Source organism: Adiantum capillus-veneris, chromosome 24, assembly GCF_014529385.1.
Source record: "Adiantum capillus-veneris isolate H3 chromosome 24, ASM1452938v2, whole genome shotgun sequence".
Taxonomy (NCBI): Eukaryota; Viridiplantae; Streptophyta; class Polypodiopsida; order Polypodiales; family Pteridaceae; genus Adiantum; species Adiantum capillus-veneris.
This window is the reverse complement of record NC_140954.1, coordinates 42362465-42390188: the sequence shown is the minus strand read 5'-3', so window position 1 is coordinate 42390188 and position 27724 is coordinate 42362465. Positions and strand designations below refer to the sequence as shown.

The 27724-nt window shown below is 41.0% G+C and overlaps 1 protein-coding gene and 1 pseudogene across 1 annotated transcript; one reads left to right on the top strand and one right to left on the bottom strand.

The window, feature by feature from the left end:
- Positions 1 to 9246: 9246 nt before the first annotated feature.
- On the bottom strand, positions 9247 to 10871 carry LOC147426273 (uncharacterized; annotated as a pseudogene).
- A 2716-nt stretch (positions 10872 to 13587) lies between these two features.
- Positions 13588 to 15165, top strand: LOC147426272 (fatty acid elongase 3-like). Its single transcript, XM_086499090.1, has one exon. It carries the CDS (start codon positions 13716 to 13718, stop codon positions 14595 to 14597), a length of 882 nt encoding a protein of 293 aa, XP_086355216.1. The 5' UTR covers positions 13588 to 13715; the 3' UTR covers positions 14598 to 15165.
- The last annotated feature ends 12559 nt before the right edge of the window (positions 15166 to 27724 follow it).

Sequence of the window (27724 nt, the reverse complement as noted above, 5' to 3'; positions counted from 1 at the left end):
GATGAATATGGCCATTATAAAATACCATAAGAGTACAATGCGATCTACATTGACACATAATCTATTTTTTACTGAACTTTAAAGGAACTGATGATCTTAGCTGACATAAGTTTTCTCATACCTATTGATAATCGAAAGAATGTAAATGTTTGGGGTGCTAAGTCAACTTTTTCAAGGAAATTTTCCACAGCAAGTTGACTTATATTTGTAAGCATGTATGGAAACCACATACTATCCACGAGCCAAACATGTTCAATAATGTCCCTAGAGAAAAGCTCCATCCATCCACACTTCACACGTGGTTTATTACTTATTAGTAACTCAACCAAGTAAAAAACCACTAACTAATTAAAAAAATCATAAACTTATAAGGCAAACATATGCATAGTCCAAGTGTTGGCTTCAATGGTTACGATGTCATTACTCAGCTTTATATCACAATTCATTGATAGGCCATAACGTTTTAATCTCAAATGGAAGACCACGCCACTATAAAGAGCACAATACATAATAAAATACATCATTCTGGTCACTAATTGTGCATGCCACAAAAAATCAAAGCTTAATGTCAAGTAGAGAGAATCCACCTTTCCAACCTAGAATCCTTAGACGATGTAGACGGAATTTTCCAATCGAAAACACCTTTGGAAATGGTAACGTAGACATCTCTAGTCCCACTACTCCCCATAGGGGAGTTTATCTCTATAGGTGTAGTAGGAGTTTTTTATTTAGCATAATTTTTTGGTCACGAGTAATATAGAGGAAATATCAAAATTAGAACCAGATGTGAGAGAACTACTAAAAATCAATCTTTAATCTTACAACAATGCAAAGGCCTACCTATCGTGTGCCACCAATCAAAGAAAGTGAGTTTGAAATTGATCTTCTAGAAGACTTTCGCGTCGCTATGGGCGATTGCGTAGTCTCAACTCCAAGTGACATCTACATCCATAAAATGAGCAATGAAAATATGAATACTTGGTATTAGACAACAACAACGCATATAGTTTTGGCTCGATGGGGTGAGTGACTTACGGAAGTGGGCTCTCCATGGTTTTGCTCAAGGACATTATCCTCTTTTACCTTCTTATCTCTCTCATTTGCTTGCTCCTCCGTCTCCTTCCTTTTTTTTTTTTTCAGTCTCTATTGTTAGTTTGTCAAAAGATGTGATAAGCATGTATCAATTGATGATTGGCTTTTACTATGTATTAACAAAACGAGTGTATTTAATAGTTACATACCGCGCTATTGTAGCTAGCTTTGATATATCATTCAATCATGGAAACACGATCTGTCATCCCATTTTCCCATTGCTCCATCTTTTCTTTCATATATGACATTGATCCCCACCATTTAAAAAAATTAAAAAATACGATCATTAAAAACCAAAGGTTGAGGGATTATTTCAAACCTTAGAAAAAGGCATCCTTCAGGAATATGAAGAGTCATGCAGACTAAAAAAGAAGTAAAAGAGAAAATGTAGAGCGTTCAGGCCAAGTAGGAGGGCATGCACTTAGATCCCCACCATTTCAAAAAAATGAAAACTTACAATCATTAAAAGCTGAAGGTTGAGGGATTATTTCAAACCTTAGAAAAAGGCACGCTTCAGGAATACGAAGAATCGTGCAAACTAAAAAAGAAGCAAAGAGAAAATGTAGAGTGTCGAGGCCAAGGAAGAGGGCATGCAGCTACGAGCTAGCTTGCCATGGGCCGAAGGAGAATGAGAGTAGGCGACTGCGACCAATCAAGGCAAAATCAAAGTTCATGAGTCCCTCTCTTCCTCATTTCCAGCTGCCTCCACAGACCCCCAACTCCCCACAACCATCTCACCATTGCTCGTTCTCTACACAATCATCTCTGTATCTCCAACCCTTGTGGGTAGCCACTTGGATTTGTGTCAGTGTTAAGTCTACAAATGGTCTACATGTTGTGGGGACGTAGCATGTGTAGCACCCAAGATGGGTCGGGACTACACCAACTTCATCACTGATCAGTGCTTATGCATGGCCATGGGGCGTACCATGCCTATCGATAATGTACTTGAGTTTACCGTGTGTTGATGCACCCCATACTCCACAATGCTACTTTGCTCTAATCGCATACAAAGTCATAAAACTTATTCAAAACCCTTAGAGTAGCGACCTCCATTTAGAGTGACACTTTGCCCACTTGAAGCCTTTCGTCAATTTAATTGGCTTTGCCTAAAGCAAGCCTCCAACTTGAAAGTTCAATTGGGAGACTTGACATTCTTCTTTTTTGGATCTTTTGATAGTCTTACTTCTTTAAGAAGATAAGGAGAAGGTCGCCATGGTAGCAGGAAGCTAGTGTGGATCAACATCTCTTTTGTTGCCTGTAAAAAGATCTGACGACGATAAGTTTCACCTTGAGAAGGGACGAGAGAAGGCGACACTAACTTTAAGACCCTTAGCAGGTTTTTGTGTTAACAATTGTGTTGTTAATACTTGATGTTTATGTTGCAGCCTTTTTGGCCTCCTCATCGAATGGCTACCCACCTTCGCTGATCCTCCTGTGATCCCATCTCCCCTCGCCTGTGTGAGATATAGACAAGGGCAGGGTAGGCTAACATTACAAGGCGGGGGTAAACTTTTTTTTCCATAAAGGGCGCAAGAATTTTATATTAAGTAGAGAACAAAATTACATTGCACATCTTTACAAACTGTTGTTTCCTCCGAGTTACTTTGTATTGATAGTATCGATTTACATTCTGAGACTATTACAAAATTGGCTTGGGGAGTTTCATACACCTCTACATTTTGTACCACCATAGTGACTACATACATTTCTTCACGGATTACCACCCAAGCTGCTTCCCCCAGGAAAGGCGCTCATTACTTCCTGCAGATGGGTGATTAGCCTTATCCCATTGTCGAGCTGTCTCTTAAGTTCTCTCCCTCAACTTTGCATTCATCAATCATCTTCTGCAGGTGAGAGTAAGATCCATCCAGCAGCACCTCCTGTTGTTTGTTGATATTCGCGCTGTTGTAATATCCCATGCAATCCATGAGGACCTTGCAGTTTTCTTGGTAGATTCTGCACTGCACCAGTTCAAATGATTGACATACACATAAAAATGGAAGAACAATACTCTCAGACTTTTAGTTTGGTAAGCCTCATAAAAAAAACAGATGTTCCATTCTTTTCAAATGATCCAAAAAATTCTCCTCTGATCCTATTCCAAACTACAGAGAAGAGAGCAATAGAGTCTCCTAGCAAGAGTTGTTGGGGGTGAAACCTAATCCACTTATGATTGGGGCCAGAATCTCTCTGTAAGCTGGACAATTAATGAAGAGGTGAGGAATGTCTTATTCATTGTGGTTGCATCTCTTGCAGCTCCCTGCTCCCATGCCTGCAGAACTCATTCTGTAGCCCGTCCAAACTGCTTTGTGCATGATAAGCTATAGCAGTACAGAATGCTTGGCCGGGGTATCATGATGCCACAGGGTTTTGAACTTAAAATTCCACTGCCATTTATCCATATACAAGCACCACTTTCTGTTGAGAGTGACATTAAGTTGTTCTTTCAGAGCTGGGGGGCGGTTGGGAGGGTTAGAGAGAGCACACCCTCGTGCCCAGTACAATGCCTTAGGTGACGGGTTGGGTTGTTCCAATAGTGTCAACTCCTTCTCTTCTAGAAACATGGCTATTCTTGAATGGATAAGAGTTAGCTCCCAAGGTTGCAGCTGGTATCTGTCAAGAATCTCAGTCTTGTTCTTCCACCTATGCTCTGTAGTGTTCCACACATCTCTCCAGGTGATGATGCTCTTATTGTGCAGTCTTTTGGCTGACCTTACCTGTCTCTGGTTGAGCTAGGGGATAGGGGGAGAGACCACCACATTGACTCGACTGCTCTGAGCTGCCAGCTATATTTCAACTCCTAGTTAATTCTTAATAAATTTATGTATCTATTCCAGGCATTCCACAGTGATTTAAGAAGGGCTGACCCCTTTACTACGACTTCAAAGGGTCCAAAGAACACTGTGAACCAAGGTAGGTTTATGGTTCCCTTCAACCCTCGAAAATGGAACTTATGAATTTCCCGAAATAGCAGCAAGGCCCACTCTTCATCCGGTTGCTCCAAGGCTCCGAGGATGAGTTTTACAGCTAACTTATCTGCCCATAAGTTTATGTTAGTAGGCCAAGTCCCCCTTGCTCTTTAGGAAGACAACAGATTTCCTAGTTGAATTTTGCTAGGCCTTTTTTAAGGGGGTCACCTTACTAGAGAAAGTTCCTGCATATTCTAGTTATATCTTTTAGTTGAACATCCGGGGGTCTCCGGCATGAGAGGAAGAAAAGAACATAGCAAGAAATGTAGTGTTTGATTGCTACAACCCTACCACCCAAGTTAGCTTGAAAACCCTCATCTATTCACTCTGGTGTGGAATTTTTCCATGACCCACTGCCACCTTTATGCCATTGTTATTCTGAAGCCACGAGGGGTCCCTAATAATCTGAAATGATTCATCCTGGATGATTGAGCATTCCTGCTCATCCACCCACCTAGGCAAAGGGGACATACATGCTATGATCCCTGTTTTGAAGTGGTTGATCCTGGAACCCGAGGTTGTACAGAAAGTATTGAGACATTCCCAAAAGGCTTTTAGAGAGCTATCATCATTTTGCATTATCCCATTAGTGTCATCAGCGAATTGTGAGAGACATTGTTGTTTCCCATCTGGCAGCTTGATACCTCGTAGGCTCCCTTGCTGTATGTTTTCTTTGACCAACCAATTCAGGGAATCAGCTGAGGTGGAAAATAGGAGAGGAGCCAGTGGGCAACCCTGTCTTACCGATCTGTTGAGTGGGAATGTGTTCGGCAGCCCATTGTTAATAGCCACTCTAGCTTGGGCGTTTCCCATCAGCGTTTGAACATACCTTACAATCCTGGGGCCAAATCCCATCATTACTATACAATCAAGAATGAAGGACCATTCTAGCCTGTCATAGGCTTTGTCAAAGTCAACCTTGATGAAGACGTAATCTTGTTTAGATTCTTCAACATATTCTATTCCTTCCGCATTACGGTTACTGCTTCCATTAGCCTTCGCCCTTTGATGAATCCTTTTTGTTTGGAGCACAGCCACTCGGCAAGGGCCGGGGCAATTCTGAGAGCTATGGCCTAGGCAAAGATTTTGTAGGCAGAGTTTAGCATTGTCAGTGGTCTCCAGTTGGATAGCATTTCCTTTGGGCCTTTTTTGTGTAGCAGTTTAATGATACCTGTGTTGAGTTGAATCGAGAGGGCTCCATGTTTTACATTCTACCCATACAATGAGCATGATTGGTGCAATAGAATCTCTTAAAGTTTGATAGAACTCAGCAGGGAGTCCGTCTATGCCCGGGGTTTTCTTAAGCTTAAGAGTATAAATCGTTCTTTTCATTTCACCTAACAAGAGCTCTGAGTCAAGTTGGGCACTTAGATGGGGAGGGACAACTCTTTTCTTGCAATTCCGAATGATTCTTCTAGCCACTATGATAGCCTCATCCTGCGCTTCTGGTGGGCTGAACAATTGTGCGAAGTGCTCCCTTGTTGTTTCAAGATTCTCCTCTTCTGATGTGGCTTTCCCTTTTGCACCTACCAGCATCGGGACCAGTTCTCTCTGATGCTTCCTCCTAAGGCTTCTGAACATAGCCTTGGAGGGTTTGTCCACCTTTCCTGCCCACCATTCCTGAAATAAAACTTTGGTGTGGTGAAGAGAAACTTCTTCCTCTGTCTTAAGCTGATGCCTAAGGGTGGCTATTCTATTCTGGACGACAGTTTTCTCATTGTTGCAGGCTTCAAGTTCTATGAGTTTGTTATAGATAGAGTCCTTCCTTTTCCATCGTATCTCTGTTACCCTTTTCCTAAATGAGACCAGGGAGTGTTGAGTGTTGGCAATACCCAGATTCCAAGCCTTTGCTGGTGTGCACTATGAAACCCTTCGAGAAGGCTTGAGCCCATATTGCTTTGATGTTTTCCTACACCTCCCCTAACCGAAACAAGGTGGTCGGTGTGGAACCAATGATTCTGAATCTTGTTGCATTTGTTAGATTCCAAAGTGATGATTAAGGGGTAGTGATTAGAAGCACAGGAGGTGAGCCTGGGTGCTGCTTTAACTCTATTAAATTGTCTAGCTAGAGGCGTGCTTAAGTAGCACCTATTTAGTCTAGCCTTTTGAGCAAGATTTCCTTTCGAGTAGTTTTGCCAGCTGAATTCTCCAGGTGTGCCAACATCCCATAGGTCTAGTTGCTCCTTGAGGTTCTCCCATTCTTGTTTCTCTGTCCCTGCCATTGTTTGCCCTTTCATTAGGGATCGATCCTCAATGGTCTCTACCATGTTTAAGTCCCCCAACAAAATGGTTTGTCCCTTGAGCTGGGCGAGCTGTCTCCACAGATTGGTCCTGTCTCTCTTTGACAGAGCCACCTGCATAGATGGAGACCATAAGGCAGTTGATAAGGGCCTTTATGGCTAGTGCTACCCAGTACTCCCCTGAAGACAATAGTGGTTGATTAATTTTCCAGTTCAGAGGAATCCCCATGGCTGTTCCTCTTGATCCTCTGTTGTGTGAGGAGTGAAACCATTGATGCTCCATGGATATCGATTGTAGCCTCTGCTCAAGCTCCTCACATGCTATTTTGACTTCTTGGAGGCCTATGACATCGACTGGGTAGTTCTATGTCCATGCTTTAATCTTCTTAGCTTTGTTAGGGTCAGACAACCCCTTTATGTTCCACAAGAGTAGCTTCATTTGTTACTTCTTCTATCTTTTCGGTTTTTGCTATGAGCCCTAGGAGAGGGCTGAGTTACTGAGTTGTGGCTCCTTTTGTTGTCTTCGTGTACTTCCATTGGTGAGGGGCCTACCTCGGGGTTGCCTACCTGGCTAGGGGCCACATTCTCTTTGTTGTGTTCATTGTTTCTAGAGGTTTTGTTAAGATCTATGGCAGTGGCTCTGTCTGCTCTATTTACTTGCTCTTGCAACCTTGATTCTATGTCTTCTTCCAGCTCGGAGTCTTGACCGATCGAATCTACCACCTCAAAATCTTCCCATTCAGGAAGTGAGGCTAGTAGTGCATACTTGTTGGAATGCCTAGGTTTAGCTCTATTGTTTGCCTGCTTTTCTGCAGCGGGTCGTGGCACGCTGGTGGTATGAGGGGGGACTGCTGCTGCTGGTGATTGATTATTGCACTCATTTTTCTCAAAGTTGGTTGGGGTGTTTCTGGTTTAGGGTTCTTGATAGGGCAATCCCAAATAAAGTGACATTTAGTTCCACAGTGAAAGCATGCATTTGGTAGGTATTTGTAACTCAATGGTTGTTCAAAGCATTCTCCATCATCTAGGGCGATCACCATAGCTTTTGGGAGGTCCTCTGAGATGTCCATCTCGATTAGGGCTTGAGGGTGCTAGGAAGGGATGTAGTCTCCTCGTGGGCGACCTCCTAGGACCTTACCGAGCTGAGAGCCACGAGCTGAGAGCCAATCACCCTAAGGTGGTTGTGAAAGTGTAATGTTAGGTTCGGGTACTCTACCCACACAAGGAAGTGCGAGAGCACATCTCTTTCGGCATTGTATTCCTTATGCCATTTGAATAGGCATAGAGGGGAAGTACGCAGAAGCCACTGTCCCGAGCTGAGAACCCTAAAGGCCATGTCTGCATTTTTGAATACAAAAACGTACTGATTCTTGGGCAGGGCCTGAATGGTCTCTACTTCCGTCCCTATCGCACCCCATTGATTCCTAATCCAGCCTCTCAGAACTTCGACAAGGGGACGCGACCCAGCTAACAACCCTATAAGGGCTCTGTTTTCTAGATCATTTTGGGTTTTTCGAACTTGAACAACAGGTAACATGACCAGAGGCTTACCGTCTGGAGTCTTGCCAGAGCCTCCTGCATGAGGGCTTCCGCTTCCTCCTGGTTGAGACTCAGTGGCAATAGTATAGGCGGATACAGTGGCAATGCCTTCAACAGCCCCATGATGTAGCCCTGTTGGTGGGTTGGCAGCGGGTGGTTGTGTGACATCTTGCCTCGCCTGTCTTGCTGCTTGAAGTTTGCTTATACTGTCATGCAGAAGTTGGTCGTCATCGCAAAGGAATGGCCCTGTATTGTTGAAGTGGGAGTAATCTTGTTGGTAAAAACCGTTTACTCCACCTGCGTGGGCGGCCGTGGAGTTAAGATGCACTAGAGTATGATGGGGTAGCCCGCCCGACGCCCAAATGTTGGGAGACCTAGTGTCGGGATTGAGCGTGGGTGAGATGACCGGCGAGGTCATCTCACATGGTAGGGGCGAACTGAGAGCTCAAAGGTGAGGTAGCTACACCATCCCTAGGGTTAGGCTCTCACTCTCTCCCCCTCTCTCCTTGCTGAAGCATGCTGCATTCTTTCGCGCGGGGGCTTGTGCAAACTGCCTCTAAAACTAAATGAAGTGAGCTTCAGATTCTATTTGTACCAGTGCTCAAAAAAAACCTTAATTTTTAGTCTTATAATACCTACAACTATTGAAGTAAATAGGTTTTCTTATATTGTCTTGAGTAAAAAAAGTAGAAAACCTATAGACATAGCTGAATTAAGTTTACCCCAAAATTTTATACTTAAAAAAACTACTTCTCTAAATTTTACAAAGTGAGAAGAAAAAAAGATTTTTTTTTTGTAGATTTTACTCCGTTAATGTGAGTAAAATTTAAGTTTTGAGATGATTAGATTATTTTTAAATTTAGCAATACTTAAACCATATAGAGAGCCAATAAAATGTTTTTTGGCATGGAAGATTATAAAGTAATTTTTGAGAGAAACAACAAAATGTATATTGGCAAGCGAGAGAGCTCATAAAATTTCTATTAACAAAAGAAAGATAAAACTTATATGACATTCAAATAAACAATAACTTTTGAGAGAGCAAAATTGTCATTAATTTGAATCGAATTGATTACAAAACAAAGCAACAAAGTGTTTATTGGCAAAGGAGAGTTACATATGAAACTCATAGCAAGAGAAAGAGCTTCTCTTATCTTCAAAATGAAAGAACAAAATTTGATCCACTTTTTATTGGAAAGAAAGGCACCAAAATGTCTATTGGCTAGGGAAAGCTATATATGAAAACTCATAGAAAGAGGAATCTTTTTTACGATCTCAAAGATGAAACAACAAAATTTGATCCATTCTTCTTCGACAAAGAACCTAAAGAAACATTAATTAAAAACAAATTTTAAAATTTATTCCAAAATATATAACTTTAAAATAATACAAGATATAAAAACTTACAATCTAGTCCTCAATGAAGCCAAATGCATGTCTTGAGGTCTTTGTATCATCCCGCCATAATCATCAAAATTGAATTCCTCCAATGGTGGCCCTTCAAGAGAAATTCTCATCAAAGTACGCATGCTCTTAGCAGTACGAGAATTCCTAAGCTTTGATTTGATGATATTTTGAACACTAAAACCACGCTCACAAATAGCCGTACTACAACATCGTACCAATGCTATTTGAGCAAGCAATAGTAATGATGCATACTTTTCCCTCAAAGTTTCATTGCTACCAATGTAGCACCATGTATTTTTGAAGTTCCACTCCTTCCACTCATTGTAAGCTTGGTATTTAAAAGTTTGAAATTCTTTCCTCAATAAAAAAGAATCAATGAAAGGCTCAATGAGTTCCCCCCCTTTCAACCTTTTACTTTGACCATAGAACTTTATTATCTCCTCTATCCCATCACCACCGAAGTTTTTCAAATCTTTTCGAAAATCTTTTGTGGGAGGATAGCAAGAAGGAGATAAAAGTTTAAAATGGCTCAAAATAGAGGTATCCTCAAATCTCTCTTTCAAATTCTCAATTATATGGCTTGTGAAATATTTTTGAAAGGTTATTGCATTTTCAAGATCAGAGCCACCTTTTTCTCGAGTGAGTTCAATACTTCTAAAATTTGAGCCTCGCATTGACGATCTTAGTTCATATAAAAGTCCTTTGGATGGCCCATAATCAGGAATTATAGGACAACCATAGCCATCTAACTCTAAGGCATTGAGATCAAGGCTAGGTCTCATCACAAATTCACTCTACATTGCCACAATTTCGGCATCCACTATGCCAGAGATAGCAGTCACATCAACATAAGTGCATTGAAAGAGCTTACTAAGACTTGTCAAATGAGAGAATAAATCACTAAGTAATGTGCAACATACACAAATGCAAATGAAGAGATTTTAACAAAAATGCTTTGTTTTTCCTTTTTGAAGTAGTCAAGCAATAGTTCAAGCAATTCACAAAATTTCATAAGGACTTTATGCCTACTCAACCATCGAATTGTATGTATGCCCTCTATCTTAAGAAAAGGTAGATCAAATTCGTCATGCAAAGATCTTAACTTTTCTAAGCGAGCTACACTTTTTCTAAAATGAGTAGCCACTTCGTTTAATGTAGCATCAACATACACCGCAAATGGAAATTCACATATGGTGTTACTAGCACATAAATTAGTGCGGTGAGCCACATAATGTATGGAAGTCAAAAAAGGATATACACTTTTGAACCTTGTAGCGACCCTTGATTTTTTGCCAATCATTACTGATGCACCATCTGAACCAAAGCTTACTAACTTTTTTTCATTTAAGCCAAAATCTAACAACAATTTTTTCAATGAGGTAAATAATCCAATAGATGTTCGATCATGTACCTCCAAAAGATCAAGAAACGAGATTTTGGGCTCATTGTCCTTTATATAAGAAACATAAACAATCAAATGCTCATCTATTGAAATATCGTTTGACTCGTCTATCATGATACCAAAACATGGAGACTGACGAACATGAGGCAAATACTCTAACTCAAGTCCCTTCCCAATGTAGTGCACAAAAGAAGCACATGCCTTATCATTTTTGTACATGGTCTCGGAGATGTTCGGAGTGTTACATTCTCTAAGCAATTCAAGCGTGGGAACATATTTTGTATAAGAAATGTCATTTTTGGCAACAAAATAAGAAACCCGAAACAAATTTTTCATGCTATCCTCCATGCCTTCAAAATGCTTAGTAACACAAAATTCCAAGTTTTTTTCCCCACTATGCAATGCCCATGCAAGTACTTTATGTTTTTTGGATCCCCCATGATTTACTAAAGCACTATGTTGTACGTTTATTGCCCCATCCGTTTCAAATTCACTTTTACAATGCTTATCTTCTTTGCAAATAGAACAAAACATTTTGGCTTGCACCTTATCAAACTCAACCCACTCAAATTCAGATTTCCACTTGTCATTCCATGCAATTCTAGCTCTTTTACTTCTTTTGGCTTCTTCTAACCCAACGCTTTGAACTTCAATATCATTGACATCATTATCATCAAGCACAACTTCAATTTTTCTTTTTCCTTTGTCATTTTTAATATTGACTTGTTTTGAAAAACCGGGCATAGCAAGCAAAGATTTTTGTTTAGAAGAGTTAAAAGCCATAACAAAAACTCACACAATATGTTATTTGATGTAATAGATCCTCGAGCAAAGCACTACTCGAAATAGGTTTGCATCCTCAACTTCATGTGTATAGATAAATCAATGACTTCGAAAACAACTCTTGTTGCCTGCATGAAGAGATATTTTTTTTTAAAAAAATGAGAATAAGTTCCCTTGCTGAGTAGAGAAATGATAAGTAGCTTCAAAAACAAATTTGGAAACTCAAGTAGCTTCAAATCCAAATTTGAAAATTCTATAAGGTCATTTGGAATACACATTTTAAAGCCTCTAGAGTCTAGAGTCTAAGGTTAGAACGTCGAAGTTCTAGAATCTGGAGTGTCTAGTCTACTCTTCCATGCATATGGAGTGCCTCTCTCTCTCTCTCTCTCTCTCTCTCTCTCTCTCTCTCTCTCTTAATCACGCATGCCAACACCTCTCCTGATTGGGCTCGTTTTCAGCAGTCTTTACTTGGCAGAGAGTCGATCTCTCTCTATTGAAAGTTAGAGGAAACCATGGTGTTGGAAAAGAAGCTTCTCCCCTTCTCTCTCTGATCTCAGCCGACAAATACTCTGTGTGTGTGTGTAAGCAGCAACATCGTCAAGCTGGTTCAGCCATATCTCTCTCTCTATCTCTCTCTCTCTCTCTCTCTCTCTCTCTCTCTCCGCCCTTGTGTGCCTCAATGGGGGTCTGGTGTTTTTTTCGCTGCAGTCTGCGAGCTCGAAGGAGTTTTTTATTTCTTTAAAATGAATTTAAAAAGCCAACACTGCAGGGAAATTCACACACACACACACACACACACACACACACACACACACACACACACACACACACACACACACACACACACACACACACACACACACACTCCACAGGAACTTGGGCAGAATTGCAGTAGTAACCGAGAGCTACAGACAATCGAGTTGGTTGTATGGTTGTGTTGAACACACACACTCTCTCTCTATGAGGTCACAAGCAGCATTGCCACATCGAATGCAAGGCATTAAGCTTGAATCGGGGCAGTAAATTTGACAGTTGCGTTTGATGCCTTGGGAGTTTCGGGCAGCCACAACAGCAACGTGAGCAGAGGTAATTCTTGCAGTAGCTTGCAATGCTAGTCAAAGCAAGCAAGTGTGGTGGACCAACACCTAAGAGTTAAGGTCAAGGTGAGGTAACAGATTACATTACTTACAGGTAGATGCACATTGCATTTGTGTTCTCTCTCTCAAATATTCGAACAACAAAAGAGAGAGAGAGAGAGAGAGTAACCTAAGTTGGATTGATCCAGAGCACTCGAGTTACACTGCTGTTTCGGAGTCCAACTTTGCTTCAAAGTCCAGACTATTGAAAAAAGCCTCTTCTTGAGTTGTCCACTGCAGTGTTAAGTTGTCCAGACTATAGCCTCTTCTTGAGTTATACTGCAGTGTAAACTTGAGTTACTAAGCTCAGCTGCTTAGTGCTCACCCCACCCCAACTCGTTATTCAGCTCACAGACTATAGCTTACAAAGCAAATGTTAAAAAACTCAAAACCTCTAAAGAGACGGGATGAGAAAAAGGGGCGGGAGCTTTCAACTTATATCTTGGAAAAAAATAAACGTTTACAACATTTAAAATAAACGTTAACTAAGGTCTTTCCAAGGACTCAGGAGTTATTTCAAATAAACCCAATTAAAGGAACTTCCCATAATCCATTGAACATTCCAATTTCCCACATGGTATTACTTCCTCGCTCTTGAGAGGTGACTCCTCACTTCAACTTTTCAAGACTTCAATACTCAAGTAGTAAGTACACAATGCTCTCCTCATGAACATATATTAATATATATATATATATATATATTATGTTTATAAAAAACCTAAAACTTTTTAATTTACCCTTAAATTAACTCTATCCTCATATTTTCAAAAGGTAACCTACCTCTTCCCATTTTATGTACACTTAAAAAACCTTATAGGTTGCTTTTCTTTTAGGTTTCCAAAACCTAAGGAAATAATTTGAACAGGTAAATCTCAAAATTTGTAGGTGGGATTACACTAAACCTAGGTTTTTTTCGAGCACTGATTTGTACCTTTATTTTTTGGATCTTTAATTATTTCCTCCTATTTTCTTTTCCAAAATGGAGATCACGGCGTGCCTAGCTAAAATGAAGAAGAGCCAGTAAAAGTATGAAAGTTCAAAACTCGAAAATCGAGGAAGGGAAGGGCAGCACTCGCGTTAGCCAGATCTTGAGCTCCGCCATAGCTGCACTGCATCTTCTCGAATACAGAAGGCCAGAAGCTCGATGGGTTCCCTTCCGCAGAGCTTCTTCTCAACCATAGCCTATTGGACCTGCGCCCACACTCACATTTCTTCTTTCCAATGGCTGCCAGGGATCACGTTTGCTTCTTCTCCGGTTTTCCTCCTCTCCATTACACTCACCTACCTTCTCGTTACTCTGTGTCTCTCTTTCTCCCTCTCCAATCGACGGAGCCCTGTTCCTCTTGGTCCTTTCCCAGTAATACACAACCTTGTCCTCTTCACAAGCTCTCTCTTGATGTTTGTGGGCTGCACCATGGCTACTCTCTCTGAAATGGGCACATTACCATCCACTACGATGCCATCAACACCTCCATCGTCATCATCGACCTCACCTACACCCTTATCATGGCAATTGGTATTCTGCTTCCCTCCTGGTACGCGCGCATCTGGACCTGTCTTCTTTTGGTCCTATGTCTTCTACCTCAGTAAATTCTATGAGTTCCTTGACACATTCATTATGGTACTGAAGCGGCGTCCGCTCACATTCCTGCATGTTTTCCATCACGCCATTGTTGTAATCATGAGCTTCTTTTGGCTTCAGTACGTGCAGTCCCTCCAAATCATTGCCCTTCTTACAAACACATCAGTGCACATGCTCATGTACTCATACTACTTGCTGTGCAGCCTCGGAATAAAGCCCTTTTGGAAGAAGCTTGTTACAAATTGCCAAATTGTGCAATTCGTATTTAGCTTCATGGTGTCCTTTGTGATGCTCTACCTGCATTTTCGTGGGGATGGATGTGAAGGCATCAGTGCATGGACATTCAATGCATTTTTCAATGCTAGCCTGCTGGTGTTATTTGTAAACTTTCACCATAAGCAATACAGGGAGAGGAGGATGGAACAGCAAAAGAAAAGTATATAGCCATCCCGGAAGGAACAAACTTCATGTCAAGGTGGATTGCGGTTTTTTGGTGATCCGGAAGGTGCATTGAAGTTGCCTTTGAGGCTAGCAGGGGTTTCTTAAGAAAAGAAATTCCATGCTGCTGATTGGTTTGGGTCGATTCATACTCATTTTTTTTTTCTCAACCTTGCAAGTTTTTAACCCTGCAAAACCGACTTTACAAGGGTGGAGAATTGAGCTTTATAACTTCCATCTTGATGCTACCACGATGATGATGAGTTGGAGTAGCTTGAATACTTTCAATGCCAGAATCTCTCAGTGGGGCAAAAAGGATTTTTATCTTTTTTGGGGTTAGCCCGATGTCGAAATGCACTCCATGTAATGAATTCTCTATGGTCTTAAGTATGTGCAGGTGAAGACATGCAGATGACCTACAAGAAAGTAGGGATTAGCTTCTCAAAGGTTGTGATGCACGTGTAATGGTTACAAAGCTTTTTCTGGATATTTTGAAGGTTGGGTTGGCATCCTGTGCTTTCTTGATTGAACTGATCACCACATTTTTTATGGATCTGATTTTTTACGTGTAAAATTTGAAGCCGAGCTGTATCCTATGCATGATGTTTGTTGGTGCTTATGAGAGTTTACTGCATATTAACATGAAACTCAAAGAGGGAATGCGGAATGTAGACCGGAACATGCAGGAATTGCATTCCTTGTAATGACATACTCACAATCTTCACATTGAACGGGGCCGGAATGGGGCTCACATGCTTTTTGTCTTCAACAAGGGATTGCATGGAAGGTTTTTAGCTTATGAGTTTGGAAAGCAATCTATATTGTAGACAAGTAATGTTAATTGCCTCACATTTATTGAGCTAATTACTGCTGCAACAGCATCAATGGCATGGCTTGGAAGTGCAAGCGGTGATGTTGTAACACCTTTGTTATCATTTCAAGAGGAATATGGAGGCCTGGTAGTGCTTTTTGTCTTCTTTCAACAGACATCCATCCTGAAGGAGATGTGGCGAACAGCCTTTTTGCTTGCTATTTAAAAGGAGACAAGTTTGCTGCAGTGTAGCATTTAGTATGATGGAATCATTTTATGAAATGGAAGTTATGTTTCAAGGCCGGTATCTTTTTGTTAATCTCTATCACCTGATTTGCTTCCAGTGGATGAAAAAAGTTCAAGCTCATATGTTGGCATGCTAAAACATGCCTTACAGGAGAGGGAGAAAGGTGCACAATATTAACATTTTGTATGCCTTTCCCTTGGCTTACGGTCTTTTTTGGCATCCTTTTCGTTGTTACGTTTATTTTCAAGATGGCCAACATGAGCCTCCAGCTTGTTGGATATGTGGCCAAGTGATTGGAGATACAATCTCAGTGTTTATGGCAGAAATGGAGTTTTTTTTTTCAAATTTTTAATAAAGTCAAGAGTATGGGGGAAGGTAGTAGGGAGAACTTCATACGTATCTGTGTATTCACAACCGGGCTTGCTATACACATTACACCCACAAGGGGCCACACTGTGGGAATGTCTTCCCCAATGGAGAAGTTGGTAATACCCCTTGATCGTAGCCCGCAGCCTTGAACCCTCTACCTTGGGTTTACATCACAGAGGCTCAACCAACTCAACTGTGCTCTTTGGACAAAGATGAGTTCCAACAATTTGGAAGGTTTTTAATAAAGTGGTTTTAATGAGCATCTTGAATGATGCAACTATTAACAGCAGCCTTCAAGGCTACCTCTCAAAAGCAACAGCCGTGGTTAAATTTAACCATTGATATTAGATGTTGCTTCCCTTGAGCTACAAGCTTGAAGAGTGTTATGCAACTTGCATTGTGCAATGCATGTCCGAAGGTGCAAAAGCTCTAGTCAAGTGGAAAACCCTCAAGTTAAGTTGTACCAATCGTGTGGCAAATGCTAACATGATGCATGCCAAAAAAATATAAATGCTCATTGTTGAGGCACAATATGGGTGAATTTTGAGGATAAACTAGGGGAGAACGTCTAGGACCCTAGTTTACCCCTAGTTCACCGACTTGATCCAAAGCTCCTCGAGATCGCACGGGACACACAATGTGTACTGTCAACCATAGAACCTCCATGAAGAACCACCCATGAGATAGTGATGGGGATTTCTAATATGTTGAGGAGCCATGAGAGAAGCGAGCTCTTGAGAAGAAGAGACAACCCCATACCTAAAGAGCTTGCATACAATATCGAATCTCATCACTTGTTCATCAAGGTATTGTATGAAGATGTGCTTCATGTTGTGACTTTCAGAGTGGAAGGGAATATGCTCCATGTAATGGAAATGGCCTATGAACTTTGAGAGTAGCAGAATTAGGAAATTAGATAAAGCACTTTTATGAGATTACTTTGTGAGCATAGCAGGTGAATTTAATTGATGGTAGCAACATAAATATGGTACTTAGTTAACTTGGCATGAACAATACTTTTGCAAGAGAGAGTTTAGAGAACATGACAACAGTTGAGGACCAGATTCATACGGAGCCGGTCTCCCTCCAATAGGCAATTGTATTATAGTTTCTCCCATCAAGAGAGACGGTACAATACAATCTTTGTGTTCCTCGTGACCTAGGTGATGCAATGAAGATGGAAAGATTCATGCATCACAAGCATAACATAAACTTTGTAAAAAGCATTAACTATCCCGAGGCTCAGTCCTAAGGCCTCAAACACTTTCGGAGGTGGAGAGAGCTAGCGGGGAATGAGGGTAGGGAAGAGGAAGAAGAAACATTCCATAGGAGAAAGAAATAGCTCATCACTTATCATCATTCTTCTTGCTAGCATACATAATAGCATAGTAATGAAGATGGAGAAAATGACAAGCTTAAGCATTGAACTTGGTTGGATTTGCATTCCATAGCCAAGAGTGTTGGTGTAGTCTCACACTTCTCACAAGCTCGGAGAAGGAGGAGGAATTCCTCTACTTTCACCAAGTGAGAATGAATCCACAAAATGAGTGTGTGTCTGGTGTATATCCCCCAGCACACCCCTTGCTTGCTTGGGGCGAGTTCTACCCTTTTTTCATGTCTCAAGCTCATTGGACCCCTCTCCCCCTACCCAATCACATACAACATGCATTTCAAGTACATGGGTAGTCTTTGGACAAGTGTCCTCCTTACCCCTTAGAGAGAGAGAGAGAGAGCTTGAAAATATCTAGATATTTGTTGGATGGAACTAGAAGCTCATTGGACCCCTCTTTAGCCCAACCAATAGCATTCAAGTACACCATGTGGCCAACCATAGGGAGAGTCTTACATGTATCCCATGTGTCCCTTGAGAAAAGGGGTGCCTTTTGGGTGAGTGGGAGGTTAAGTCAAAGATTCTCCTAATTTTGGGGCTTTCCCCCTCCTTTATAGGGTCTCTTTTTGACTCAAGCACCTTACCCCCCATGCATGGGAAGCACCTCAAGCACCTTAGTCATCAAGCACGACAAGCACCTCAAGCACCTTAGTCATCAAGCACGACAAGCACCTCAAGCTTAGGTCGTGTTCACCTCAAGCTCAATCCTAGCTTGCCTAAGGTCAAAGGACTTTTAACACTAACCATTGGAGGTCTTTAATGAAGCTAACCCTAAGGTATTTTAAGCTCCATTAGTTAGCCTTGCTCTTTGACATACCATCTCTCATTTGGACCCCTTTTCCATTGGTCCCGTGCTGAGATAGATACGTAAGCACATGTTTATATTCTCACCCTTGTTCTCGCCGTTTATTATCCCACATTAAATGATCAGTTTAATATGAGAAAATTAGTTGGGTTCGTTAGATATTAGATTTTATGACATTACCTCTCTCTTGAAATCATAGTCGTCCTCGACTATGAGGTAAAAGAAATAAAGCCATAGTCATTAGTGAATTTGTCTTAGCGGGTAGAGGATCCCTTTTTACCTTACGAGATCATTCCAAGATGGATGACTAATCCATGTGGTGCTTGGGAGACATAGCTGCCGCAAGCATGTCTGCTATTTAGTCCATTTCATCCTCCCAAGTAGAGTGACAAATTCTACATGGTGTTTGAGAGACGCCGTCATCACAAACATGGTTCTTAGTATGCATACTATTTAAATTTGTGCACAATAAAGAGAGAATTAGTCTTATAAGACAAACATATTGATCATTCAAAAGAAACATGTACATTTGCTTACTCTAATGTAGCATTCTAAGCGTTGACAAGGTTTATACTATCCTTAAGCTGGATTCCTTGCATCAATCTAGCATCTTCAAAATGATAATTTTTGAACTCAATAAGATACCGTCGGATAATCTTACCATGTTGTAGTACCTTGTCTTTCATGCCGAAGGATAGCTTCGGGTTGTAGCACCTCTTCTTGGTCTTCGATTTTGGGAGGGTCTTCAATAATCGGTTCATTTGGAGGCTCTCCTATGTAGGGCTTAAGTAGGCTCACATGAAAAGCATTGTGTATGAGCCAATGGTTAGGCAACTTGAATTGATAAGCCACCTCATTGATTGGCTTCAAAATTTGAAAAGGACCATAGTATCTTTTTGCTATTTTAGCATAATACTTTTGATGGCCCGTAGGATTTTTGCATGTCGTTTGCTTCAATCGAGCCTTAGGAAACTTAAGTAAAACCCCAATCATTTTCTTTGAACGTTAAGGCCATTTTGTGCTTGTCAGCAACATCTTTTTGTTTTAGTGAGAGATGGATATAGCCTCCTTAATCTTTTGAAAAGATGCTTGCAGGTCACGGCTATACTCATTGTCAGCGAAGATCTTCCCATGTAATTTAAGTAGGAAGGGACTTTTAGGTCTTCTCTCTATGATTTCAAAATGTGCTTTTCCCGTAGAAGTATGGATAGTATTATTATACGCATACTCTACAAGAGGTAAGTGCTTTTTCCGTATAAGTATGGATAGTATTATTATACGCATACTTGGTCTTTTGGCATATCACACATTTTGAAACATACTCTTGTATGTCCACTTTCATGGTAGGCCAATAAAAGTACGTCTCTACTCCTTGAAGAGTAGGTTGAATGCCTCTATGCCCCGCATAGGGAGGAGCATGGGATTCATACATGACTTTCTCACGAAGGGAGTGGGTAACACATAGCCTATTGACATGTAGAAGATAACCATCCTGCTGTTATGAGCGCGTATAGAGCTAGAAGAGAGCAAGAGGAGGCGCTCACAATGTACAAGAACTTGGACTTGATGATAAGCTTAATATTGATTATAAGACTTAATACTTTATTAAGAGAGCTAGATACAAGACTTGGATTACATGCTTGAGTACAAGACAAGGCTTGATTGCAAGGACAAGACATGAACATAAGACAAGAACTAGAAGAGGGATTTCCTCATAGGAGCCTCACAACTGGTGTTGCAAGACTGAGGGGCTTGTGGCCCAAGATCCCTATTTATACTAGTGCTTGAGGAGGCTACTTGAGGAGGTTAGAATCTTCTAGAACCTTCTTGATCCTTCTAGTTCTTCTAGAACCTTTTGGATCCTTCTTCAACTTTCTAGAGCTTTCCAGAAACTTCTAAATTCTTTCGAAATCTTCTCCAAGCTTTTAGAAAATTCTTGATCCTCTAGTTCTTCTAGAACCTTCTAGATCCTTCTTCAACTTTCTAGAGCTTTTCAGAAACTTCTAGATTCTTCCGAAATCTTCTCCAAGCTTCTAGAAACTTCTAGAATCTCCTTGATACTTTTAGAACCTTCTAGAATCTTCTAGATCCTTCTAGATTCTTCTAGAGCCTTCTAGTGATGATGTAGGCGATGACACAGGCGATGATGCAGGCAGCGATTGACTCAAGCATCCATGACATTACCCACTCCTCTAGTGACGAGTTCCAGGAGGAGCAGTGGTATTTCTTGACTGGGGCTTCCATGGATGCTATTGATAGAACTCTTGGACTTTGAGAGATGCATGCTGAAGATTGTGTGCTGGTTCCCAGGTTCGTTCACTGACATCATAGCCTTTCCAATGCACCAAGTACTATAACCTGCCACGCGAAACTCGAGAATGAAGGACTTTCTCGACCTCATATTCATATGTCCTTGAATCTCAACCGGAGGAGGTGGTTGTAGGGCTCTTCCTAGGGTCTTAGATGTGTGACAAGGTTCTAGGACTGAGACATGAAAGACCGGATGGATTTTCATGGATGAGGGCAACTGGAGTCGATAGGTGACTGGATTGAATTGACGGATAATTTTAAACGGGCCAAGCCTTTGATAATCAAGCTTTTGACAGGGACAAAATGAACGCAGATCACGGCGGAGGAGCCACACTTTATCCCCTTCTTTGTATTTTGGATGCTGCATGCGATGGAGATATGCACTGTCCTTATACTTGGATTGAGCTTCTTTGATATGAATTGTAAGTTCTTTGTGAATTGCAGATAATTGTTGTGTAAGATGAATAGCAGCTAAATTCACTTGGCCAACTATCTTGAATGGTCCAAGTATTTGATAATCTAGCTTTTGCAAAGGATGAGATGAACGTAGATCACAGTGGAGAAGCCACACTCGATCCTTAATCTCGTATAGTGGATGTTGCATTTGATGTTTGTCCACACTAAATTTATACCTGTGTTGAGCTCTTCTCATATTTACTGTCAATTCTTTGTGAATGCTTTGTAGATGTGTGGCTAAATCTGTGGCAGTCCGATTCTTCACTCGATGATTCATGTGGACATCCATCATTAGGTGATGATGATAGTTGATTGTACATCGATGATACTGGTCTATGGCTTGATTCACCTGCTTTGTTTGTCCATCAGTTTGTGGATGATTGGTAAAGAGAGGTTAATCTTTAAAACTTGAATCTTGAACAAGTCTTTCCAAAAGCTTGATAGAAACTGTAGTCCTTGATTTGAAACAATGTCAACTGGAAGTCCATGATAGCGGTAAATATCCTCAAAGAAAAGCTTCCCCATTCCTTTTCCAATGAATGAAGAGGGTGATAGCCTTGACGTAGCTTGCTAAGCTTGGTTTCAACAACTACTTCTTCAAAGCATGTTGAGAGAAGTGCACCAATGAGATTAATTTGAGAAGCACCATCCAAATAAAGCTTTGGTTGCATGCATATAAAAATCCCCGCTTGTTGGAAGAAGCCTCTAAAATTCGATCCTATCCCATCATACTTTTTAGGTAAGTTGTCCTCAGGCTCCTTCCTTTGTTGTGGTGAACTAGCTGAAACCACGCGAAGATTTTTGAACGCATTGGCTTCTTGGGCTGGTGATTGAGTCTCTTGCACTACTGGACTTGGAAAGTGTGGTTCTCTACTTGACCCCTTGAACTAGACAAAATCATGGGTGGATTTTGGCATATAGTGGCTTTATGGAGTTCTTGCATTGGGGGTTGAAGCTCTTGGGAATGGCATGGGGGTTGAAGCTCTTGCACCACTAGACTTGGCAAGTGTGATTGCTCTTCTTTTTGTTGTGCATGTAGCTCCTGAATTTGTTGTTGCACCTTTTGCAAGGTGGGAAAATACATTGTTGCATGGATAGGTAAGCCATGATGGCAGTCTTGCCAAACTGTTATGAGCGTGTATAGAGCTAGAAGAGAGCAAGAGGAGGCGCTCACAATGTACAAGAACTTGGACTTGATGATAAGCTTAATATTGATTATAAGACTTAATACTTTTATTAAGAGAGCTAGATACAAGACTTGGATTACATGACTTGAGTACAAGACAAAGCTTGATTGCAAGGACGACGCTTGAGCATAAGACAAGAACTAGAAGAGGGATTTCCTCATAGAAGCCTCACAACTGGTGTTGGCAATACTGAGGGGCTTGTGGCCCAAGACCCCTATTTATACTAGTGCTTGAGGAGGTTACTTGAGGAGGTTAGAACTTTCTAGGGTTCTTCTTAAGGAGGTTGGAATCTTTTTGATCCTTCTAGTTCTTCTAGAACCTTTTGGATCCTTCTTCAACTTTCTAGAGCTTTCCAAAAACTTCTAGATTCTTTCGGAATCTTCTCCAAGCCTATAGAAACTTCTTGATCCTTCTAGTTCTTCTAGAACCTTCTAGGTCCTTCTTCAACTTTCTAGAGCTTTCGAGAAACTTCTAGATTCTTATGGAATCTTTTCCAAGCTTCTAGAAACTTCTAAAATCTCCTTGATACTTTTAGAACCTTCTAGAATCTTCTAGTGCCTTTTAGTGATAATGTAGGCGATGACACAGGCGATGATGCAGACATCGATTGACTCTCAAGCATCCATGACACCTGCAAGGTATGGTTCTTCTTTCTTCCCCAAAGCAAGGGCTGACATTATGTCTTTAAAGTAAGGGGTCAGTAGCATACTCGTCTATCATAGAAGATAGATCATTGTGAGTTGCTATAGACACAACATTAATTTTTGGTCGTCGTGAAAGTGCATCAGCCACTTGATTGTGCTTAGCAGCAATGTGAGCAATGTGGAAATTAAATTGCGAAAGAAAATTTGCCCACCTTATTTGTTTGTCGGAAAGCTTTGTTTGCGTCATGAAGTACTTGAGACTTTGATGGTCTGTTTGTAAAATGAATGGAGTCCCCGATAGATAGTGCTTCCATGTGTCTAGGGCATGTAGAACAACTAATAAATCTTTCTCATAAATGCCTAAGACCCGTTCATCCGTATTGAGCCTTCGGCTCTCATATACTATGACATGCCCTTCTTGAAGCAAGACTGCTCCAAGGCAATCACCACAAGCATCACATTGGACCTCAAATGGCTTTGAGAGATCCGGAAGCACAATGACTGGTTGGGAGGTAAGCTTCTCTTTGAGCTTGTCAAAAGCATTTTGCTCCTTAGCAGTCCATGAATACTTAACGTTTTTCTTTGTTAAGTCATGTAATGGTCCTGCTATTTGAGATAATTTTTCTATGAAGCGTCTATAGTATGCACACATACCAATAAAGCTTCTTAGCTCATGTCGATTCCTTGGGTTAGGCCATGCTTTTATTGCCTCCAACTTTGATGGATCCATACAGATACTATCTTGAGAGATAATATGACCTAAGTATTGAATCTCTTGAAGGAAAAATTCGCTTTTCTTTTGATTGAGAAAAAGCTTATTCTCCCTTAATGCTTGAAAAATCACTTGGAGATGTTGCTTGTGTTCCTCCAAGGACTTGGAATAGATGATGATATCATCAAAGAACACTCCAGTGAATTTGTGGTAGGGTCTAAAAGTTTTCTCCATTAATTGATTGAATGTAGCTGGTGCATTAGTCAAGCCAAAAGGCATGACTAGATATTCATAAAGGCCAAACGTTGTACGAAACACGATCTTTAGGATATCTTCATTCACTATTCTTATTTGATGGTAGCCACTTTTAAGGTCAATCCTACTGAAGTAGGTAGAGCTTTGTAGCTTATCAAACAGATATTCTACCCGAGGTACGAGAAATTTGTTTTTGATAGTGATATGGTTTAGTGTGCGATAGTCCACACACATGCGGTATGTACCATCTTTCTTTTGCACTAAAAGGACTGGAGAACAAAAGGGAGAGGAGCTAGGCCTCACCATCCCATTGTCTACCAATTCTTGTACTTGCCTCACTCGATAAGAAGGTTTGTTAGGCGGTGAGATTCCTGATAGGAGCTCCATTCGATGGTCATCATCCCCTCGTTTTGGAGATAAGTCCATAGGGATATTATCGATGAACACATCTTGGAACTCTTTTAGAAAGTTAGACAAGTCTAACTCTTCTTGATTCCAACCATTCACCTTTGATGAAACGTTAGGACCTTTTAGGGACTCTTTGACAAAAATCATGTACGCAGTAACTGAGCTCTTCATTGATTTATCAAGGGCAAGAGGATTTACAAGTGGTATAGTACGATCAGACTCATTAGCATCTATATACACATTCTTTCCTCTGTAAATTCTCCTTTCAGGGAACTTCATGTTGGCAGCCATGTGGTTGAACCATGGTGACCCTAGCATAGCATCCTCATGTTGGAGAGGAGAGATAAAGAAGTCTTCTTTGTCAACATAGCTTTGGACATGAAGCCTCAACTTCCCAATCAAGGGAGTAACGGAGACTTGCTGTCCCTTGAAAGCGGCATCGGTAGCTACAGCATCTCCCATCTCAAAAGCTTGAATGCCCAACTTGGTGGCCAACTCCTTTGATATGAAGTTGGGAGTAGAGCCAGGGTCAAACCATTAGGGAAATTTTGGACTCTCAAATGGGCCCTATAAGGACTTTGACTTTCTCCCTCTTGTCCAAAACGGGCGCACGGTAAAATTTTTGCAAATGAAATTAAAAATTGTCGGACCTTTTGGATTTAGAATGTACTCATCAAGATCTATCCATTGATATATAGCATGCCATCAGATTCTTTATATTCTAGAAGATTCCATATTTTGATGTGACAACTCCGTCTTATAAATGGAATCTATCTCCGCATTTCAGCTTTAGTGGGGAGGGCATAACTTCTACAAATCAAATCCAAATTTGTCGAAGTTTGAAGATTTAGAACCTACTTTCTAAGATCTTTCCAATGATATGCTGGTTGATAAGGTTTTGACAAAGCGTTTATGTACTTCACCGGGTTGTCCACTTTGGACAAGAGAGGCAAAGTCAAACCTCTTTAGAGGGACCCTTTGAGAGTACAAATTTTTCCTAATGCAAAATGAAGGCATCATGCTCCCTTACCTTTCTCCAAGCATAGGAGAGAGGTGATTCTTTGCAATGAGCATCCTCTTTTGGAGCTTCGATAGTGGAAGCTCTAGAAGTCTCATTGCGAGTATTTCTTTTGGGGCAAGAACGATAACCATGTCCTTGCTCCCCACACTTCAAACATTTGTGATCCTTGCGAAAAGTTCCAAGCTCTTCAGGAGAGAGTTTATTTTTACCTTTGTAAACTTCTTTCTCCTTGGACCGATGTTGTTGTTGTTGGAATGGCCTTGGGAAGAATTTTGGGCATTAATTTTTTCCTTTGCATCACTTTTGTCTTTATTTTCCATCGGCTTGACATTCCGTCTAGCCCCTTGTTGAAAATTGATGCGCGAAGCAACCATGATATGGTGGATTACTTCCCTGATAGAACCAGGCCGTTGAGAGTTGACATACTCGTCCATCTCTTAAGGTAATCCCGCATAGAATTGTTGCTTTTGATCGACGAAGTCTATCTTTTGAAAGACAGTATCCTTGAGATGTAAATCCCAAAACTTGTTCACATATTTGTGGATAGACTCATGAGAGAAAAGCCTCAAACTCCGCCATTCGGTGAGCACTTTGTCCTTTGCATCGCTTGCAAGGAATTGCTTCGTGATGAGAACTTGTAGATTTTTCCATGTCTTTGGGGCTTCGCCATTGCCACGAAGGCTAGCCCACCATTGACGAGCCGATTTTTGGAAGTGCATAGCTACATGGTGTAGCTTGGAGGACTCCGTGAAACCCTCGTCTCCAAAGGCCGCATCAAATTGTTGGATGAAGGCCAATACTTTGTCGGTAGCACCAAAGGTGCCATCATAGGTGAGAAAAGAGATACTCTTTCCTCCCTCTTTGAACTTCTTTAGCTTTTGTGACCTTCGCCATGCAGGGTAATATTTGCGATGTCCTCCCCTCTTGTATTCTCTAGGAGAATAGCCATAGCTTTCATCGGTAGAGGAGGAAGGTGAAGAAGAAGGAGAGGAGGGTGATCTCTTTCTTGCTCTTTTCTTCCTTTGATTACTTTCTTCCCTTTTGGAGTGACAAGGAGAAGAACTATGGGTTAACTGTTTCCTCTTGGGAGGATTTGGCGATCGTTTAGTCCGTCGTCTTCGTGGAGCCACATCTTCGGAGGAACTTAGGAATTCATTACTTTCTTGATCTTTGGATTCCTCCTCTCGTATGGGAGAGAGTCTTCTTTTGGGGGTCTCATCAAGAGGCCTCTTAAGCTCTCTCTCCTCTTGGAGAGGAAAAGAAATCCCATAAGCACGAAGTTGTTAAGTAGCTTCGGCTTGCAAAGTGGGGTTGCCCATAGCTTGTTGCAACTTAGTAACAAGATAATTAACAAACATGGGGGCATCATCATTAGCATCTTCATGTGCAAATCAAATTGATCAATGCTCATTCTACTCTCTTGGTTATTATTAGCCATGTTAATTAAACTTATGTGTTGACTTAGTGTATGCTTTGGCAATTCAAAACCTTAGTTGCTACTTCTCTTAGTCTTTGAAAATAGGCACTTAAGTATCTATACCCACGACTCGAATTGGTGAATTATAGAGAGTAGTGGAGTGGGTCTAACATAGCGAAGTTGCCGAGAGGTAGCTCCTTTCTGACTTTTTATGGATCAATAATGATAAAGCTGTAGGCAAGTCTAAGAAGACTCCATTATTAAAACCAAAACTCCCGAGGTGTGCACCATATCCCACATAGTGGGCTCAAGAAAACCGATAATAGATCCCAGTCTCACTTACCCTAATATAATTAACAAAATCAACCATTGATAGGCTACTTAAGGACCTCTCTTTTTAAGCAAGAAAAGAGAAACCAAATGCTCTGATACCAATGTAATGAAATAGCCTATGAACTTTGAGAGTAGCGGAATTAGGAAAATTAAATAAAGCACTTTTGTGAGATTACTTTGTGAGCATAGCGGGTGAACTTAATTGATGGTAGCAACATAAACATGGTACTTAGTTAACTTGGCATGAACAATACTTTTGCAAGAGAGAGAGTTTAGAGAACATGACAATAGTTGAGGACCAGATTCATACGGAGCCGGTCCCCCCTCCAATAGGCAATTGTATTAGAGTTTCGCCCATCAAGAGAGACTTGGTACAATACAATCTATGTGTTCCTTGTGACCTAGGTGGTCCAATGAAGATGGAAAGCTTCATGCATCACAAGCATAACATAAACTTTGTAGAAAGCATTAACTATCCAAGGCCTCACTCCCAAGGCCTCAAACACCTTCGAAGGTGGAGAGAGCTAGCGGGGAATGAAGGTAGGAAAGAGGAAAAAGAAACGTTCCATAGGAGAAAGAAATAGCTCCTCACTTATCATCACTCTTCTTGCCAGCATACATAATAGCATAGTAATGACGATGGCAAGCTTAAGCATTGAAGCATGGCTCTTGGTTGGATTTGCATTCCATAGCCAAGAGTGTTGATGTAGGCTCTCACTTCTCACAAGCTTAGAGAAGGAGGTGGAGTTCCTCTACTTTCACCAAGTG

What these genes read in the sequence shown, in the direction of transcription:
- LOC147426272 (XM_086499090.1), top strand. Translation starts at nt 13,716, where the DNA reads ATGGGTTCCCTTCCGCAGAGCTTCTTCTCAACCATAGCCTATTGGACC.